At 39.9% G+C, this 17,956-nt stretch overlaps 1 protein-coding gene and 1 long non-coding RNA gene across 5 annotated transcripts in view; one reads left to right on the forward strand and one right to left on the reverse strand.

Moving 5' to 3' along the window:
• The window catches only part of fndc1 (fibronectin type III domain containing 1), a 50,819-nt gene that overhangs the window by 2,154 nt on the left and 30,709 nt on the right, over positions 1-17,956 (forward strand). For 2 of the 3 annotated variants that reach the window (XM_042504016.2, XM_042504017.2), the window contains exons 2-3: positions 8,508-8,702; positions 12,109-12,177. In XM_042504016.2, coding sequence (XP_042359950.2) covers positions 8,508-8,702; positions 12,109-12,177 — 264 coding nt within the window. The remainder of the gene's footprint in view (positions 1-8,507; positions 8,703-12,108; positions 12,178-17,956) is intronic. The other variant, XM_088089379.1, reaches the window with a different exon arrangement.
• Positions 1-17,956, reverse strand: part of LOC148186859 (uncharacterized) — a 75,688-nt gene that overhangs the window by 793 nt on the left and 56,939 nt on the right. For both annotated transcript variants that reach the window (XR_015779118.1, XR_015779119.1), the window contains 2 exons: positions 8,545-8,689; positions 6,889-7,005 (listed from right to left, as the gene is read on the reverse strand). This is a non-coding gene — a long non-coding RNA (uncharacterized LOC148186859). The remainder of the gene's footprint in view (positions 1-6,888; positions 7,006-8,544; positions 8,690-17,956) is intronic.

Here is a 17,956-nt window from a genome sequence, read left to right on the forward strand (position 1 = left end):
ATAAATAATGTCAAGTTCTTCCATGCAGCCACAGTCCATCAACTCCTGGAAAGTGTGGAGTGTAGAGAGTAATTGGGGCAGAGAGTCAGGGGGAAAGAGGGAATCATGTCTTTGCAGGCCGGTGGAATTTAATTTCTCTGCTCCACTTAACATGCTGGAATTCTGCGGGAGCGACAGATCTCACCGAAAACTTTCAGAATCAGGAATTTCATAACTTGAACTGTTTTTTGGAGTGGGAAAATATGACAGTCACACAGCGGCAGAGGCAGCACAGATATAATATTTTCCACAATACTGGGTATGTTTGATCACCTGACATAGCTTGACCCAGCACCCCCACCCACCTGCAGCTTGGCTGCTTGTCAAACCTGCCAGTGATGGCATATCTAATGTCATGATGTCATCTCCAGTTGTTTAAACAAGTACCACCTGGGTCATGAGCACACCTGTCATAGCACCGTGGATGTCAGCACACTAAGTGCGTTGCATAAACTAACAGTGTTAGATGTCAGTCTTTATTAGTGGTGGGACATTTGAATCGTTCAGGACGTTAGGGTTTTTGACCACCAACACTGAAATGCAAAACATGTTTTCAGACTATAAATGTACTGGTCAGCTCCTACTGGTAAATGCCACATGTCATAAACATCATACATGTATGCATGTAACCCTCCCAAGTTAAACACTTCAGCTTGCTGCTTTGAATAAAATATGTTCTCAGTCACATTTCCCTTTTAAATCAGGCTTAACTGCCTATTATAAAATGAAAGCGTTGGGTGATTGATGTGGCAGTGTGAGGAGGGCAAACGCCATACATGGTCTCAGTCTCTGCCGGTGTGTCGGCTTTAAGTTGATTACTGGGGAGAGTTTACTGAAGGTCAGAGGTCAGAGGAGTTAAAAGTTGGAAGAATTCTGTCGCCCCTGGCAAGATTTGACATGAGCCCCCCGCCCAGGTGGATCTATAGTTGCAGCTCAAATCTGTTTTTGAATGTTTTCAAGTCCCATATGTTTGCTTTGATCTGAACAGCAAAACAGAAGCTGGTCTTTTAAAGGAATAGTTCAGTTTGGGAAATATGCTTCATATATTTCTTGCCACCGGTTAGGTGACAAAATCAATGCTACTTCACAGAGGTGTTAACTTCAGTGGCATGACTTGGAATTAGGACATAGTCAGGTCACAATACTGACTTAAGATTTGACAAAATCAAAAACGACTTGCACCTCGACTTGGACTTAAACTACATTGACTTGTGACTTTATTTGGACTTGAGCCTTTTGACTTGAAAATACTTGACACACTTTCCCCAAGCCCAAATATTATAAAGGATGTTATTTGCTTGACTTCCCACGTATAAAAATACCTGGATCTCTCATATTGTGGTGTTGATATGGTAGACAATCGAGATACTTTGACGGCCAAACAACTTCCAGTTTAGTGCCACGCTAAGCTCAATGAGAATAAAACAATTTATTATATAACTCTTCTAGACTTTTGAATTGTTACCAAACCAAATGGATTCAATTCTGACAGAGAAACGAGTCATTTTACAGGGGTTGTGACGCTTAAAAAAAAGGGTATACACCGATATACAGACGTCTCTTTTATAATGTAAGTCTATGGAAAAAGTATGTTGGGGCCCCATGACATCACGTCATGGACCCAGAAGTTGAAATTCCACTAATTCATCATGGCTTCAAAGTCTGGCATTGATCCTTGGGGGCCTTGTGTGACACAAAAAGTCAGCGTTGAGTGGTCTAAAGTCACATATGTTTGTAACATTGCATCATCACATCATCCAACCATGATCCTTTTCCTATAACCTCTCCTAACCGGTAGAGGCGCTTATGCATAAGCTATCAAATAAACTCTTGTATGAAGTTATGTCGCATCTGTACATTAAACAGATACAGCAGATACTTAGCTTTGCTTTGCATAATCATTGGAAGCACTGGATAAACAGCTGCCCTGCTCTTCGTAGAGGTAAAGAAATGTGACAACAAGCACCTCTAACGCTGTTCTATCGTCTGCAGTCTTTATGCTACGCTTAGCTAACTGTCGCTTGCGTGGGTCTATAACCTTGCAGTTTTTATAATGGGCAGATGTGAGGTTGGTGTCGATCTTCTCCTTTAACTCTGAATATGAAATCAAATAAGCATATTTTTCAAAAATGTCAAACTATTACTTAAAGGGAATTTTCTTAGCAGACATGCAGATAGTTGCTTGGATTTTCAGATATCTGTGATTTTTTATTAATCCACTCCAAAATGATGAAGGTGAATGAAATTTAGTTTGTTCTACTCAAAAAGTCAAGAAAATAAATAAATATGTTGCAACATCCCTTTTCAGAAACAGTGACTCACGATAATTCACAGAACATGCTGTCAACGGGTTTCATGGGAATGTTTCTTAAGTAGAAAATAATTCCACTGAAAAATATGTTGACAGTGAGGTCTGTGAAATGTCCAGAGTGACATGGTTTTTGGAGGAGATACTTTGCTGTTGAATGTTTTCAAAGCTGCAAGTTCCACAAATGAAATACTACTCAATTTCAGAGACCTATTTCAAAAACATGGGCAAATAAAACCAAAAGTGTCTGCACAACCAACCAGTGAGAAGGATCTATTTATTTATTTGGTAATTTGGGTGAACTAGCCCTTAAAACCAATTTCATGGGTGGTTGGTGGCTTTCAAGGCTCAGTCTGACTTAGAATTAGACTTAAAGCTCCAGTTGGCAACTTTTACGAAAGTAACTTTTTTCAAATTTGCTAAAATGGTCACTGCATCCACACAGTGATAAACAGAGAAGGGAAAATCTGTTCAAAAAATCGTGTTCCTCTTTCCACTCGTGGTGCTTCTAATGGCATTTGCTAAAAATCTGCTGTTGGAAAACAACCAATAAGAGCCAAGGAGTCTCAAATGCAGCTGTCAGTCACTGCTCGAGAGCAGCGGTCAAACTGTCAAACTAGGCAGCGCTGATCAAAAATGAATCAAGAGTTTGTTGCTGCATTGCCTATTTCTCAGTTAAATTGTTTTCAGAGACACATTTTAGTGTTTAGCTGTAAACGGCTTTGATTTGTTGACTTTTTTTTCACATGGTGGATACTTGCAAATTTCATAAGAAGCAATAAGAAGAAGAGGAGGACCATGATCTTCTTCAAAGATACAGTGACAGTTCCAGCAAATATGACAAAAAGTCATTCTTGTAAAAGTCATCAACTGCAGTTTTAAATTTCAGTTAGTTTCTTTTTTTTTCTCCAACTACAACCCACTTACAATACAATAAAAGTCATTAGATATACAGATAAAATAATTCCCAGAAGGAAATTCATGATGTCTCTATATATTCTATATTCGTAATGCCAACCACAGACAATAAGGCCCTGCAAAAACACATTGCACGATTCATGTCTGTCAAATACTCGTGTTGCAGTGATTTAAAAAAAATCTTTGTTTTTGAATGAAAAAAAAAACTTCTTTGTTACTGGCCTCTAACACCGACAGTTATTGGAGAGAAGAGACACGTCAGTCAGTGTATGCATGCCTTTGTTGTTGCCATGACGCGAAAATTATCAATAATATCTTCACACCTACTGATGGATATAATTTCAATATGAGCACCGCATCACCTCACCTCTGACGAGTGTCTTTGAACTTGTTAACCCCTGCATACATCCCGCCCTCTGCACACACACACACACACGCATGCACGCACACACACACACACACCCTAACATTATGCTTTTCCTAGCCCCTACCCTAACCATCAAAACTAGATGCTGTAACCTAACCCTAACCTAAAACTTATCTTAACCAGACTCTTTCAATCCTTAAAAACTTCAAAACATGGAAAGAAGATGATGAGCAACTTGGCCAAAAAAATAGCCAGATATTACAAGAAAATTACCTGAAAGAAGATGAACGAATAACAGTAAAAAACAAAACTAAAAGAAAAAAAAAAGAAAGAAAATGACCTGAAAAAAATCCTGAGAATTGGAAAACTAATATCCTTCATTTTATTTCTGTAAAATATTTTTTAAATATATAATTATACTAATAATAAATATATTTTTCTGGACATTTTTCCCCCTTTTTTTTTGATCATTTTCTGACAAAATAACCCATTTTCAGGTCATATTATTGTCACCTTTTACTAATTTCTTGCAGTTTGTGGGACATTTCTTTTTTTAAAAGAAATCAGACCAATTGGCTCAGGTTTCAAAGGGTTAAATAGCTTGTGAAAGGCATCTGAATGCAACACAAGAAAACAGATGTCAATTTAGGTTTCAAAAGATTAAACCAAGTCTCAACCCTCAAACTCCAGGCCTTTGAAAAAGTGAATACCAGCTAAGATGTCCTCATTATCCAAAAATATCCTCTATCCCTATCCCTTAGTTGGTATAAAAATGTGTGCAAGTCACCACTTTGTAGCAAGTACAAGTACACACACACACACACACACACACGCACACCCGTCACTGGTGATCCTGGTTAGTGATGGGTTTTGAAGACAGTTATTAGGGGTTAATGGCAAACTCATTAGGGTTGAGCAGGGGGTCAGCGTCTGTGGTTTTGTGTGCGAGGTGAGAAGGTGCTCTTGTAAAAGTGGAGCACATTGCAGGTGCATGAGTGCAAGTATTTTCTAGAACAGTTTAACAAGAGTCCTTTGACCTCGGGGCTTTACCTGCATGTGCCTCCTGTGCCAGACTACACATGCACATACACGTGTCTGTCTGTGGATCTCTCTCTCTCTCTCTCTCTCTCTCTCTCTCTCTCTCTCTCTCTCACACACACACACACACACACACACACACACACACACACACACACACTTTTATCGAGAGAAGACAGTGACATAATGGCCCTCAGGCCTTGCCCTCATTCTTCACATACTTAATACTTTCCACTGTCTAACTCAATCACACTCTGTCTGTCTGTCTTTTAAATGTTATATTATTGCCCTGGTGTCCCATGGCAACACAATGAAACCAAGCCTCTCTCCGTAACATTATGATGTTACAACAACTCAGTTGCTTAACTGCTTCCCAAACTGTTTATTCTTGGATGGCAATCATGCATCTGCTGAGCTCGAAGGAGTCTTGATTTAATCAGAAATATCTGGTTTGCCCTTGGATCATAAATTTCCAAAGAGGCCAAATCACAGAACGATGTCTGGACAGAGGAGCAGATCCCTTCATACGAAATATCCAGCCTTATTGGAAACAGGGGGGGAGTGATTGAAGTGTGTCCAGACTTGTGTCAGTGGAGTCTGCCACGAACAGCTGATAAAATTGACTCCACTCTAACCCTGCATTAATGAGGATATAATGAGGAGAGATTGTGTTTGTTTTGGGAAAACACTCGCACACTCCTTCATGCACAAACAATGTGTCCGTATCTAAGGGTTTATCTAGAATTTGCAGAAACAGCAAGGTGACAATGTTTCAGCACGCACTAAAACCCAAAGAGACGACACTGTAGGCCTCCGAAGAGCTGCGACCATCTGTAATCTGCAGCACACGAGGCCTGAGTGGCAGTTACTTCTAAATGTGAGAAATAAAAGTGCAGATGCAGCTGAGTGCACACCTGCAGACAACAAGATTTCAAAGCGATAAAGTGATTTTGTGAGGATGCTAAATTGAAACGGCTGCTATAAACCTTTGGGGAGCAGAGACAGTCGTATAGACCAGCTGTTTATGATATGGACAGACAATACTGACACTTATATGTGACAGCGATGAATGACCGGCATGCTAATAAACCCGGGTCTACTTTGTTCAAATAGACCTCCTCCATTCAACCAGTGCTTATTTACTTTTTGGATCTGGATATTTAAAGCTGCTATAATCAATATTTTGGATCAGGTTAAAGGACACAGAATTATCACCAGATGCTGCAGTTCAGCTCTTTGCAGCATCTTTTAGTTTATTGTTGGTTTTACAGCCTGCGACTTTATTGTTTTGGTTCACCCTCCTCACTCTCATCAGCACCTTTTCCAGCTGCAGCAGGCAGCTGTTTTCAGCAAAAGACAGCTTTGATAAACCGACTATAAGATACTTTTTCAGTGCAAAGGGGCTCAGGGGTACACAAATTAGCCACTTGCTGCAAGATTTCAGAAGAACCAGATATTTCCTTTAGCAGGAGGTTAAAACGGCTTGTTAATTGTAACTTTGTCTTGAGCATCAGTTAATTTACTCCTTGATGTGGCTCCATATAGAGACCAAAAACAGAGCTTAAATCCAGGAAATGTCATATCGGGGACCCAGGCCCTGATCAAAGTACACTTGACTCTTAAAGTCCAGTTCATCGATAAATGTGAACCGTGTGTACTCTACATGGCAAGATCATCCGTGAACTTGAAAAGTCGATGTCAAACTACAAGATTTTTTTAACTGATCACTAAACAATCTCAATTTAATACTGATGCCTTTACATTTAGAATACAGATGGTAGCACAGACTGCCGCAAATAGACCCAGATCTGGCTTCTCTGCTGTCTTCAACCTGCAGTCGAAACCTCAGCGGGAGGCAGAGAGCTCCATGTTTGACAGAGGCAGGGGCTGAGCTTTGCCCCGCTGCTCAGCCACTGTGACGGTTCCCAGGAAAGTGCCGTCCGTTTTCTACACTGTTGCATTACAAAAACCTCCCACAGACAATGCAAGTGTGCTCTGGTATACAACATTATCCACTATATCTTTGAAGAGCAAACAGTTTTCTGCTATATTAATAGACAACTGAATTCTAGCATGTTTACTATAAATGAATTGTTTAAGCAGAGCAGTCAAATCTCTTTTGTAATTTCTGATAAGCATCATATACTTCAGTATCAGTGGCTCATTCACAGCTGTGGTGATGGTAATATCCAGTCAGATGAATTCAGGACCGACATACCTGCCTTTTATGCTGCATTCACGCAGTCCTTGGATGGTTCCATTATCCGGTTTGGTTGGTCCTCCATGTTGGGTGTCTTCCTGAGCTCTAGGTCTCATTGTGGCAACAACATGGATTCTGCAAGAAAGATATGTTGTATCTTATTGTTCAGAGAATTAAAAAAAAACATGATGATAGCTGTTTGAAACTTTATACAAGGAAGCGATTTTTGCTGCTACGTCTCCTAAAACTACTAAAATATTGCTTTACCAGACTAATGCTAACAAATCACTTTTAGAACTGATCTAGGTCACTTTACAAAGACAGAAACTAAGAGTTACAACCCAATATCATATTTAAAATTACATGTGAGCAAAGAAATTGACATGCAATATGTGAATTAATAAAAGATGTATTACCATTAACCTAACCCTTACTTTCATCTACCATATTTCTGCATATATGACGTCAACTCTGCAATTTGTGCACCAAACTTTCTGCCAGTTTACTGAGTTCTTGCTCTTTGAGGGGGTGGTCATTTAGAGTTGCTGTCTGAAACTCATTTTTTAGATTATTCCGACACCACATGAATGCAGGGTAAACTGGGTTATTGTTATGCCGACACTGTTGACTGCTGTAGATCCCAGCACCACCCTTTTGTCCTCCTCGTGGTATTTATGGTGTGGTTGATTTAACTAAGATTTAATGTTCATGTTTGTAATAAATTAATATTATTCATTTTATTCAAACAGCTGAATACTCATACCAGAGTGTCTAACTGTATAACCATCTGCTAAAAATGGTCAATGATTTGAATTTAAAGAGAGCAAAACAATGAAATTCACACTGATTATGGGTTTTATGTTTAGTTTATTGTTTCAGGATTGTAAATAAACACTTTTCTTAGTGTGCGTCAGACTTTTTACAATTACCCGTACTTCTGTTCAGTCAGCTGAGATTTCAGCATCCATGCAAGTTCTCGGGCACGAGGCCACATGAGGTCAGTTATTCTGAATCTCAAGTGGTTGTTTATTGTTTCCGATGTGTCTCCTCTGACGCCTTTTAGCAGCTTTTCATACAAGCTAAATCACTCATTTTACATTGTGTTAAAGTCACGCTCAGTGCTATACTTTATCATGGGTTGGCTTGTTGGATAATGGTGCTGTCACCCCTATGTTGCATTTGCACGCAAACCGACAGAGGAGCAAAGAGGCAAAATTGGCAAAATTTCCAAAACACAGCAGTGGTTATTGTTTTCTTTGTTTTGATTTTAAGGAAATGTAGACAAAAGGAAAACTTAAGATTTCTTATTGTCCTGAGCATGTAGCCATCCAGGCAAATACTCATTTATTTATTTAATCATCATACTAGTTTGTATTTTTCAGGGCTGCCTTACACGTAAGTTTATGCTTCATCAGAATCAGAGTTACTTGAAATGCCAAGTCTAATAAATCCAGAGGAAATTGTACTGGTGGCAAGGAAGAGGAGGTTTATTAACAGCTCACAGAGCTTGAACAGTAGGCTCATACTGCCACAATGTGTAGGGCCAACAGATCTTTACATACGAGATAAAGACAGAGAAGACTATTGAAATCCACTTCATACAGACACAATTTATCCTGACGTCATTTGTTTTGCAGCAGAGAAGCCCCTGCGGTCACCCAATGGAAAACAGACCTCTGTGGACAAGGACCTGAGGGAGAGCTGGGAGCCTTCAATTCATCTGGATGGAAGACCTGTTGATCGCTTCGTCATCAGCCCCAACAAGCCCACGAGGTCTCATCGCTTCACAAAAGCGGAAAAGGACAGTCGCTCTCAGCTACTGGAGGATGTAGGTAAGGCAGAAACAGAGGGGGTTAAAAGGAGAGGGTGAGAGCAAGACGAGGATATACTGACGTTAACAAATCAAGTGGGAGCTAATGAGAGTGTTTGTGAGGGACCCGAGGCGTGATAGCAGCACTGCTTAGGGTTAAGGTTAAATCTTAAACCAGTTTCATATTAAATCAAACACCAGACTGGACCAGTATACTAAATTTTTCCAGGTGTCACCGAAAAAGCATCGCCAGCAAAACCATTGTTTCCTTATCTTCTCTTGCTGCTGCGCGTCAATGTCGCTTTTGGTCACGTGCAGGCAGCCCTGCTTCACAGGCATTTACAACTGTTTATTCAAATGTGTTTTCAAGGCATTTTTGGAACGGTTGCACCTGGCGTGACGCATCTTGGTGTGATCCGCCCCTAAGTCTGATAATAAACATATTATGCTAATCACCTTGTCATAGTACTTATTACTAATACACACTGGCTTCAGCCATTGGCAGAGGTTACTGATGTAGGCTACTTTTAGATTGCCAGAACATGTCATGATGACATATGCAGATTCAGCTGGTTTACATAAATTCGAAAAAAAATTACGCTACAGTACAGTTGTCCAAATTTTGTGTTTTACTTTCAAAGCAGAAATATCCACCACTGCACCCCCCCCCCACTCATAAAGGCAAATACATGCATATATAGTATGATAAAATAACACACATAACTATAATGTAAAATTAAAAAAGGAATTAAATACATTATAGAAATAGATTTAAAAAACAAAGAAAATAATAACAAAGAAAAAAAATTACACAAGAAATATATGTTGCACCTATAATGTAATACGCAAGATCAACCATGTCAACCTGACCCACTCTGGTCAAATGGGACAGTTTGTATTGTTTTAAAATAGGAAATGAGAGGCTGACAGTGTTTGTAGGATTTAAAAGTGGTTTAAGCTCATACACCCGATCAGATGGACAAAACCAGAAATCGACCCAAGTCTAGCACTGCTAGACAAAAAAAAGCCATTAAGAGGAATATAAATGGACAGAGAGCAAGAAAAAGAAGTATGGCTTAAACTACGGAGTTAGCTTTCAGATCCAGGAGTTCTGCACTTTCTCAGAAGACAAGTGCCAAGAATGAGGAGGGGGATGAGCAAAGCTGTGTACAAAGCAGAGACGCCAGAAGGGGAAGTGTTAACACGAGTGCATGTACGATCGATTTTTATCAAGGATTAGTTCATCATTGGACGTGCTGCGATCCAAGTTTGCCAAACAGAGAGAAAAATAACTGGGGGGGTGAGGGTGCGTGTGACCAGCGATCATCGTCCCAGCCCAGCCGACAACAGTTATTTTAGGCTTTAGAAAGACAGTATTTTTAGGTCTTAACAGCTTCTTAATTCCTGATCCCGCCTTGTAAAACATAAGACAGGTCTTTATGTTTCTATACACATACAGTTTGCAGTGCTGTCTAGCCTGCTTTTGTCATTATTCCATTTTCCTCTGTCCTTGGCATCTTAGAGCCATACTTCATCAGCGGCTGTGAGTCTGCAGCCAACCCTTCTTTTCCACATCCAAACCCAGCCCAGCTCCAATAACCCAATCCCCTGTGTTGTGGTCACTTGTTGTGTGTGCGTGTGTGTGTGTGTGCAACATGTGTGTTTGGTGGTGATTGTGGTGGAGCACAGGGTGGTGCCAAGTGTTGAATCATGCATTGTCTTGTTCAGTGTGCCAGTGTTTTAGAAGTATGCATCTTTACATGCTTGTGCTTGTGTGTGTGTGTGTGTGTGTGTGTGTGTGTGTGTGTGTGTGTGTGTGTGTGTGTGTGTGTATGCCGCCCAGTGTGTGCTGTGGCAGCCTTGTGGTCTCTTCAGCTCCGGTGCAGTTTGCCATAAGTCTCTGGCAGCAGAGCAGCGTCTCGGTGTTGCCTTTCCAGAAATTCCTTGCAGATCGTGTGTTGTTCCCTCAGCAGTATGAGAGCAGCATCAGTCATCTTAAATAACACCATGCTGTTTGCCTCCACATCATTAATGTGTCTGGCCAGCCGCTGTCAAAACAGCACAAACGGAGAGGTGACTTATCTGGAACAACAGAGGGCAAGATTGAGAGTAGAAGCATAAGGGAGACTGAGAAATAATATCCACTTCTCTCTGATAAGAAAAAAAGTAAATCATTGAAATTTAATGGTCCAGTATGTAGAATTTAAGGAGATATATCAGCAGAAAAGAAAAATGAATATAATAAATGTTTTTTTCTTTCTCAGAGTATAATCACCTGAAAATAGGAAATGTGTTTTTGTTACCACAGAATAAGCCGTTTATATCCACATAGGGGGTGGGTCCTCCTCAACAGGGTCCACCATATTGCACCGCCATGTTTCTACAATAGCCCAGCATGGACAAACTAAACACCAGCCTCTTTTACATTGCCTGTTCAAGTTGGGAATATCATACTGTTATGCTGCCTTGTCGTCATGTATGAAAAGTGTGATTGGAGGGACAAAGCTGTCTCACCTTTGAGCCAGCACGGGAGGTACTAACAGCACCGAAATGGTGTCTGTATAAAAAAGGACCACCAGTAGGACAGAACTATGTACAGGAGGGGTGTTTTTGATGATGTGTTATGGATGTGGTCAACTGGGGTAGATTTAAAAAGCAGCTAGCAGCTAAGACAAAAAGAACAGTGGTCATAAATGTCCACAAATTTGGAAAACAATGAGATTCGGGAGCTCCTTACCCTATGAGCAGAGGACAAGATCAGCCGCCATATAACATAGATGTAAAATGGTTGTTAATGCCATGTTATGCCACTGCAGTTTAGAAAGCACTTCTGTTGCATATGTTATATGTCATACTAGAGGCTGCCGCTGTTGTGTTAAACGTCAAGCCTCTTTTGTTTCAGCAATGCCAGCATGCTGTCTAAAATCACACACTGTAACAGCATGATGCTGCCCTTGTTTAGTTCTCTGTATGAATGTAAAAGTGGTGCAAATAAGGGAATTAGTAGTGCCCCTATAGTGCGATCTCAGAGCAAAAAGAGCTACCGACTCTAGATAGGGATATTTGCATTTTTGCATCTGCTATCGTAGTTAGCAGCCCATCCGTGACGAGCAGCTATGGAAAATAAAACAAACCTTTTTTACGTGAAACTGCTTTATTCAGTTTTTTAACCAGTTCAATCCACCTGTTGCTTTCTGATTTGGGGAGGAAGAGACCTCTGAGGCTCATTTACCTCCCATTAAAAACCTCCTGAAGAATGCGTACAGAAGGAATTCTAACTCCAAGAATTTATAGTTTGATGCAATTCCTCTAAATCCGAAACACTGCTCCTTTAAAAGTTGACCACAACAAAGGAACATAATATTTTCACTTGCTCACCAGGTTTCGGTAACATCATATAACCGCTTTGTTTTTGTTTTATTTTTTAGACCCTGAATGGGTTAACCTGGATGGCTTTGCTGTGTTGGGCGGTGCACCTGTCAGCAACTCATCAGCAGGTAAACGTGATCTCCAGGCATCTTTACCAACAGCACAAGGGAGTGGTGTGTCTCAGCTAGCAGCAAAGCACAAGTCAAACTATGTGGAGAGATCCATTAGAAGCTGCTTGCTGAAATTATCTGCTGTCATTGTGCATAAAAAGGAACCGCAGAGCCTAATGTGATGATGATTCACAGTGCTGTGTCTTTGGGCTCACTTGTTCTGGAATCAGCGGGGAAAAACACTCTCTTGTCTCTGACTCATAGATTCCCATCTATTCAGCCAGGTGTGTTTTTCTTGCAGGTGATCCAAATTTAACATCTATTTAAGAGTTTTGTTCCCTCTAGTGGTGTACAGCACATCAATTATCACCTAACTACCTGCCACTGCTTTCAACAGACTGTAAAATGAGAGGAAATTAGCGACACTTGTAGTATATTGAACAGCTTTATTGCAAGACCAACGTGTTTCAGCTTGTGGCAGCTTCATCTGGACACTGATGAAGGCCACAGGCTGGAATGCGTTGGTCTTTAAATAAAGTTGTTCCACACTTCAAGCGCTGTTGGAGTTTCGAGTCCTTTAGACTTTCAACCACCTCGGGAGAAGGGAAAGTTGTGCCAGAAACTCCACCCTGTTTCAACTGACTGAATAGGTTACATGAAAGTAAATTAACTGGCAACCATTTTGATTGATTAATATTTGACCTGTTGGTTGGACAACAAGTATTCATGATGGACATTTTTGTAGGGATTTTGGAATATTTATAGACTAAATGGCTCTTTGAATAATAGAAAAATATAACAAATAATTAATTTTTGGATCACATTACTGCTGGAACATGTCTATTAGTGAAGATTTTGATTCCCAAGCTTTTATAGAGAAACCCAGTAATGAATACTAAATCCCCAAAATCCGTATTTCAGGCATCCAGTTCCCTTGTCTCAAAGTAAATGGGCTTTTGATTGTGTTTTTGGTTAGGAGCTTTAAATAAGTTATGTGGTTAAACTAACTTAAGAGACTTTCATGTTTTGTTCCACAACATAAAATACGTCAATAAATACACCACTCACAAACTCTGAAGCTTTAATGTGTCTTAAAAAAGACGATCACAAGTCATCATGTCGAACACGGCTTTACAGCCTTGCAGCAGTGGTGATGCAATAGTGTAGTTCCATTTAGCCGAACAAAACCTTTTTACTCCTGGCGATTATACTTAGGCTTCCAAAGTCCTCAAAGTGGTGTTCCTTTGCTAAGATTATCTCTCTGAACAAAACGTGTAAGTATCATAACTATTTGTTTGCCACAGAGCTTATTTTCTGCAATTAAACAAAATCCTATGGAAAAATCCCATAACCTTTTTGACGGGGGAACCAGCATGACAGCGTCCGGGTTGGCCTACAGTAAAACGCCATCCCTGGAGCACTCGACTGGAGATACTTTGTTACTTTGTTTCAATCATTCCCCCAGCTGCAGTGATTATACAGACGTGCTAAGATAGCTTACAAACGCTGACCAATCAGAACAGACTCGGCTTTTAGGGGATGGGGATTGAAAGGGACAGGCACTAAATGCAGCGTCTCAGACAGGTGTTCCAGCACAGACAGTATGCAGAAAATAGTGCTGTTTTTTTATATACACTAAAGCATGAAAACATGTTCTATTAGAAACCAAAAATAGTTTAAATCTGAAAGGAGCATTACAGGTCCCATTTCAGCTCTTTAGAGAAAATTAAATGCACTGTTTACTGAAGTCAACACCACTAAAGGAACCTTTATTCATTCATTTTTTCTGTGCGGTGACATGGGGCATCTGGATGTTTAAACATATGTCATGTAAACAGTCGGTCACAGGACGAACACAAATAGACACTCGTGTTCATACCGTTCCACATGGGCAATTTAGTCTCTCCAAACCACTTGACTTGGCATGTCTTTGTGCCACAGTCGGGAAACATGGAGAAAACCCATTCAAATTCCAGACTGAAAGGATCAGGACCAGCAGCTGAAACAAGGACCTTCTTGCTGTGAGACGACAGTGCTAACCACTGAACCACCACGCGGCTCTGGAGTTTCAGTTGAGTTTGTTTGAGGCAGAGCCGCTCTGGAGACACAGCTAATCATATTTGTTGAGTTTAACCTCAGCCAATAGAGCCTAAGACTCACTGTGATTCTGGCAAAGTAGTGCCAGGATAACGGCCAACAAAAGAAGACGTGTAGCTTGTTTTGAGGCGTTCCTGGCACACTTACATTAGTTTTACTTTAGGTAAAGTTATCTAGCTAGCTAACTACAAGCTAATATTAATTATCCCACTTAATATTCCAAGTCCTTACACAAAGTGATTGCCTAATGCTGATGAATAATGGCAAAACACAATTGAATACACCTGCATTAGTGTTCCGTATTCACATTTTTCACAGTTTATTTCCCTTTAACTAGGAAAAAGTGGAAGCTGACTTATGCAGACACTAATGGTGTGTATGTTTGAAGTGCAAATTTAAATTCTACTCAGATTTTGAAATAAATTATTACAGATGCAAGGCAATATCGCTATTGATGATGTGTCCTCTTCATTCTGCCACAGAGACAAGTCTCTGCCAGTTTTTGAGTGGGTGTGGCCTCAATATGTAAGTGCCTCCCACCTGCATCCACTTTTAATTTCTTTACATGCTGCGTTTTTCCGATTTCCTTTGATGCCACTTTGCCAAATAGAACCAACTGGTTAGATTGGACCTGTGTTGGCAGTGGTCCATTTCTAGCTCGAAGAAGTTTCTTTTCTTGGCTGTATTATGCCTCTCCGTGTTGTAAGTCTAGGGGCGAGCCCTCTCAGTGGAAAATATAATGGGGCAAGATATTTAAACGGCGGTTGTTTTCAGCTGCCATGTTTATCAACGCCTGAAGATTCCTACGCTGTGATCGGAGAGATAGGAGCTTCACATGAATCACATGCCATCCTAGAGGGTGGCTGAACGAATGAAAGAGGGAGGCTGTATTTGCAGGGTCCAAGATCGCCACTGGTAGGAAACTTTGAACTGTTCTAAATTTTGACATAATAAATGACATTTTAGGGCAGGTTAATCTCTAATCTCTAAGTATGCAGGGCTGCATGTAAACAAGGGTATTAGTGGAATATTTATTTTCACACATGTAAGTAACTTAGTAGGTTAGGTTTCTCAACCTTTACCCCTTGACATGAAAATCAGGTGTTTCCTTTACATAATGTGACCTGGTTACTTAAGAGCAACCTTTATTGGGTAGGCTTGAACTACCAATTTTTCAGTCAACATCCAAATGCACTGACCAATTGCACCACAGACAGCCTGACACTGAGTGGGTGTGGCCTCAACCTTCAAGCACGACCCACTTGCATGTGCAACACACGAAAACATACAACACTGACAAGTTAAACTTTAATAAAACTAGCAAACTCAATGACAAATGAGAAGTGTCATTCAACATTCGGCTATCTTATAGGTTAGCAAATTAGCCCAGTTAATGAAATAAGTATCAAAAATATATTAGCAGACAGCCTTTTAAGAGAACTAATGAATGAAGACAAATGATAAATGAAGCTATTGGGCATTAGTGTTGAATAGCCTGTTAATATTTTGCTGAGTTTTTCTTGCAATTTGTGTTTTTCAGTTAGTTAGTTAACTCTGTCTTTTTCAGTTGAAGCTATGGTGATTTTTTCTTCCTTCAGGAAAAGCTCCACCACTGCAAAATGTTTGGATAAATTAAACTTTGGCTAAACTGAGCAATGTAATCAAACCTTCCAACCTGTGTTTGCAAAGTTTAGATTTGCTTTGAAGCTGGTGAAATGTCAAAGTCGCCTTTGCTTTCTTCAGCTAATTTTTGAGGAGGGAGTAGGCACACAACAGCAACATTCTTCAGCATCAGGCTGAACACACTGAGGTGGGTCTGTCTCTCTGTCTGTCTGTCCTTATGTATGTCTGTCTGTCTGAGGGCCAGCCTCACAGCACCTCGGACTATCAGGCTTCCAGGAAAAGACAGAAAGGATTTGGCAAGTGAGAGCACTGTGGAGTCAATGGTTTAGTGGTCCGCAGCGTAGTGACCTGGGCCAAAGTATGCACTGTGACAGCTTTCCAGACAGAGAGGAAGAGGAAGAAAATAAGGAATAGGAGATTTAGGCTGATTAAAACCAAATGCTTTCTTTTTAAAGTCAGCAAGTACGGGGAGAGACGCTCACACAGGTACATTTGGAATGAGGGGACTGGCCCGAACTACTGTTATACTGTTACCTCAGAAGCAGTCGAAAAATGTCTGAAATACATAAAAAGTAGGGGTAAGACATATCATATTCACCATCGGTGTTGTTAATGGGTGATAATTCAGTGCAGAGTTTAAAATTAATTTGTGTTTTCAAATACATTCAACACAATTTTAACATACTATAACTATAACTATAACTATAACAGAATATCAAATAAACACAATATTTGCTAGTTTCAACTTGCTGAATCCTGAACTCCTTAAATGAGTAGAAATAAATGACACTCTGGTAAATATATTCTTATTTTAAGAAACTAAGACTCAGACGCAAGCCAACAAAAGCAACTGTCGAAAGTAAGTTTGTGATATGCAGTAAATGAGAAAACAGACACTTGAGTGATCCTTAATCAACAGACATTAATCTTAATGTCTGAGAGCCAAAGTTAAGGTTCTGTGTTTGTTTAAAGAGAGATACTGCACATGCAATTATCTCACATGCAGGTGCGTTGGACTGTATCATTTGAGTAAAAAGAAGATTCCACACACTGCTCTTTCTCAGCCAGTGGTGGTGCTTACCATAGGCGATACAGGCGGCCCCCAATTTTAGCATTGCAAAGGGGAATTTAAAAAAAAAAAAACGTTCAAGTGAGTCATTCACAGTCTGAACAATACACAATGCGGTCTTTGATGGATAACGTCAAAGTTATACTACTCGTGGACGTCGAAGGAGTGTATGTGGAGAGAAAGAAAAAGAAAAAAATTTGGCTTTCAATTTGGAGTTATGTTACCGCTTTAATTTTTATTTTTAATCATATAACTTTTACATCCCTGGTGTTTATTTTATTATTATTTCTTTATTATATATTTAATATGAAGCTCTTTGGTCTGCATGTTTGGATAAAAGCTGCTATATAAATACAGTTGAGTTGAGATGAGGTAGCGTGAGCCTTTGGCTTAACTACCTAATAAATCAAACAGCTAATTGTGTGTTACTAATATTAAATAAACCTTGTTCCTGATTAGCAGCTCTGACAAGTTGAATTGAAACTGAAACTTGTTGCTACATCAGGCTTCTCTGATACTCCGTGTTTCACTGTAGCGTTTTACCAATGATATGGAAAGCCCCATCCCACAAACTGGTTCCTTAGGTTTGTGACATAACAAACCCTGAGAGTCACAATCAATGGTTTTGAGACTGTCTTTGGTACACAGCAGTTGCAGGACAGGAAGGCTCAGGCCTGGTGTTTTACTGCTTATTTTGCTCATGAAATGTTTTTTTTTTTTTTTGCACATTAAAAAAACAACATCGGCATGTTAACAAGGTTAAACATTTGACTTTCACAGAAGGGAGGTCTTTAAGTTCAAGTTTAACTGAATCCTGTCGAAGTTCATTTTCCCTTTTCCCTATTGGAGTAATTAAGGGAAAATCCAATGTTTCCTAATTACACCAGTATTATCGGCAGTTTGATATAATGTTGGAAGACAGACACGTGGAACATACAGAACAGATTATCTAAGAGACTCATACAGGTGCAGGAGAATCCTAGAGAGATTTGAAAACAGGAAAAGCAA

This window comes from Plectropomus leopardus, chromosome 16 (genome assembly GCF_026936395.1).
Source record: "Plectropomus leopardus strain MGB_pleo_1.0 chromosome 16, ASM2693639v1, whole genome shotgun sequence".
In the NCBI taxonomy this organism is placed as follows: domain Eukaryota; kingdom Metazoa; phylum Chordata; class Actinopteri; order Perciformes; family Serranidae; genus Plectropomus; species Plectropomus leopardus.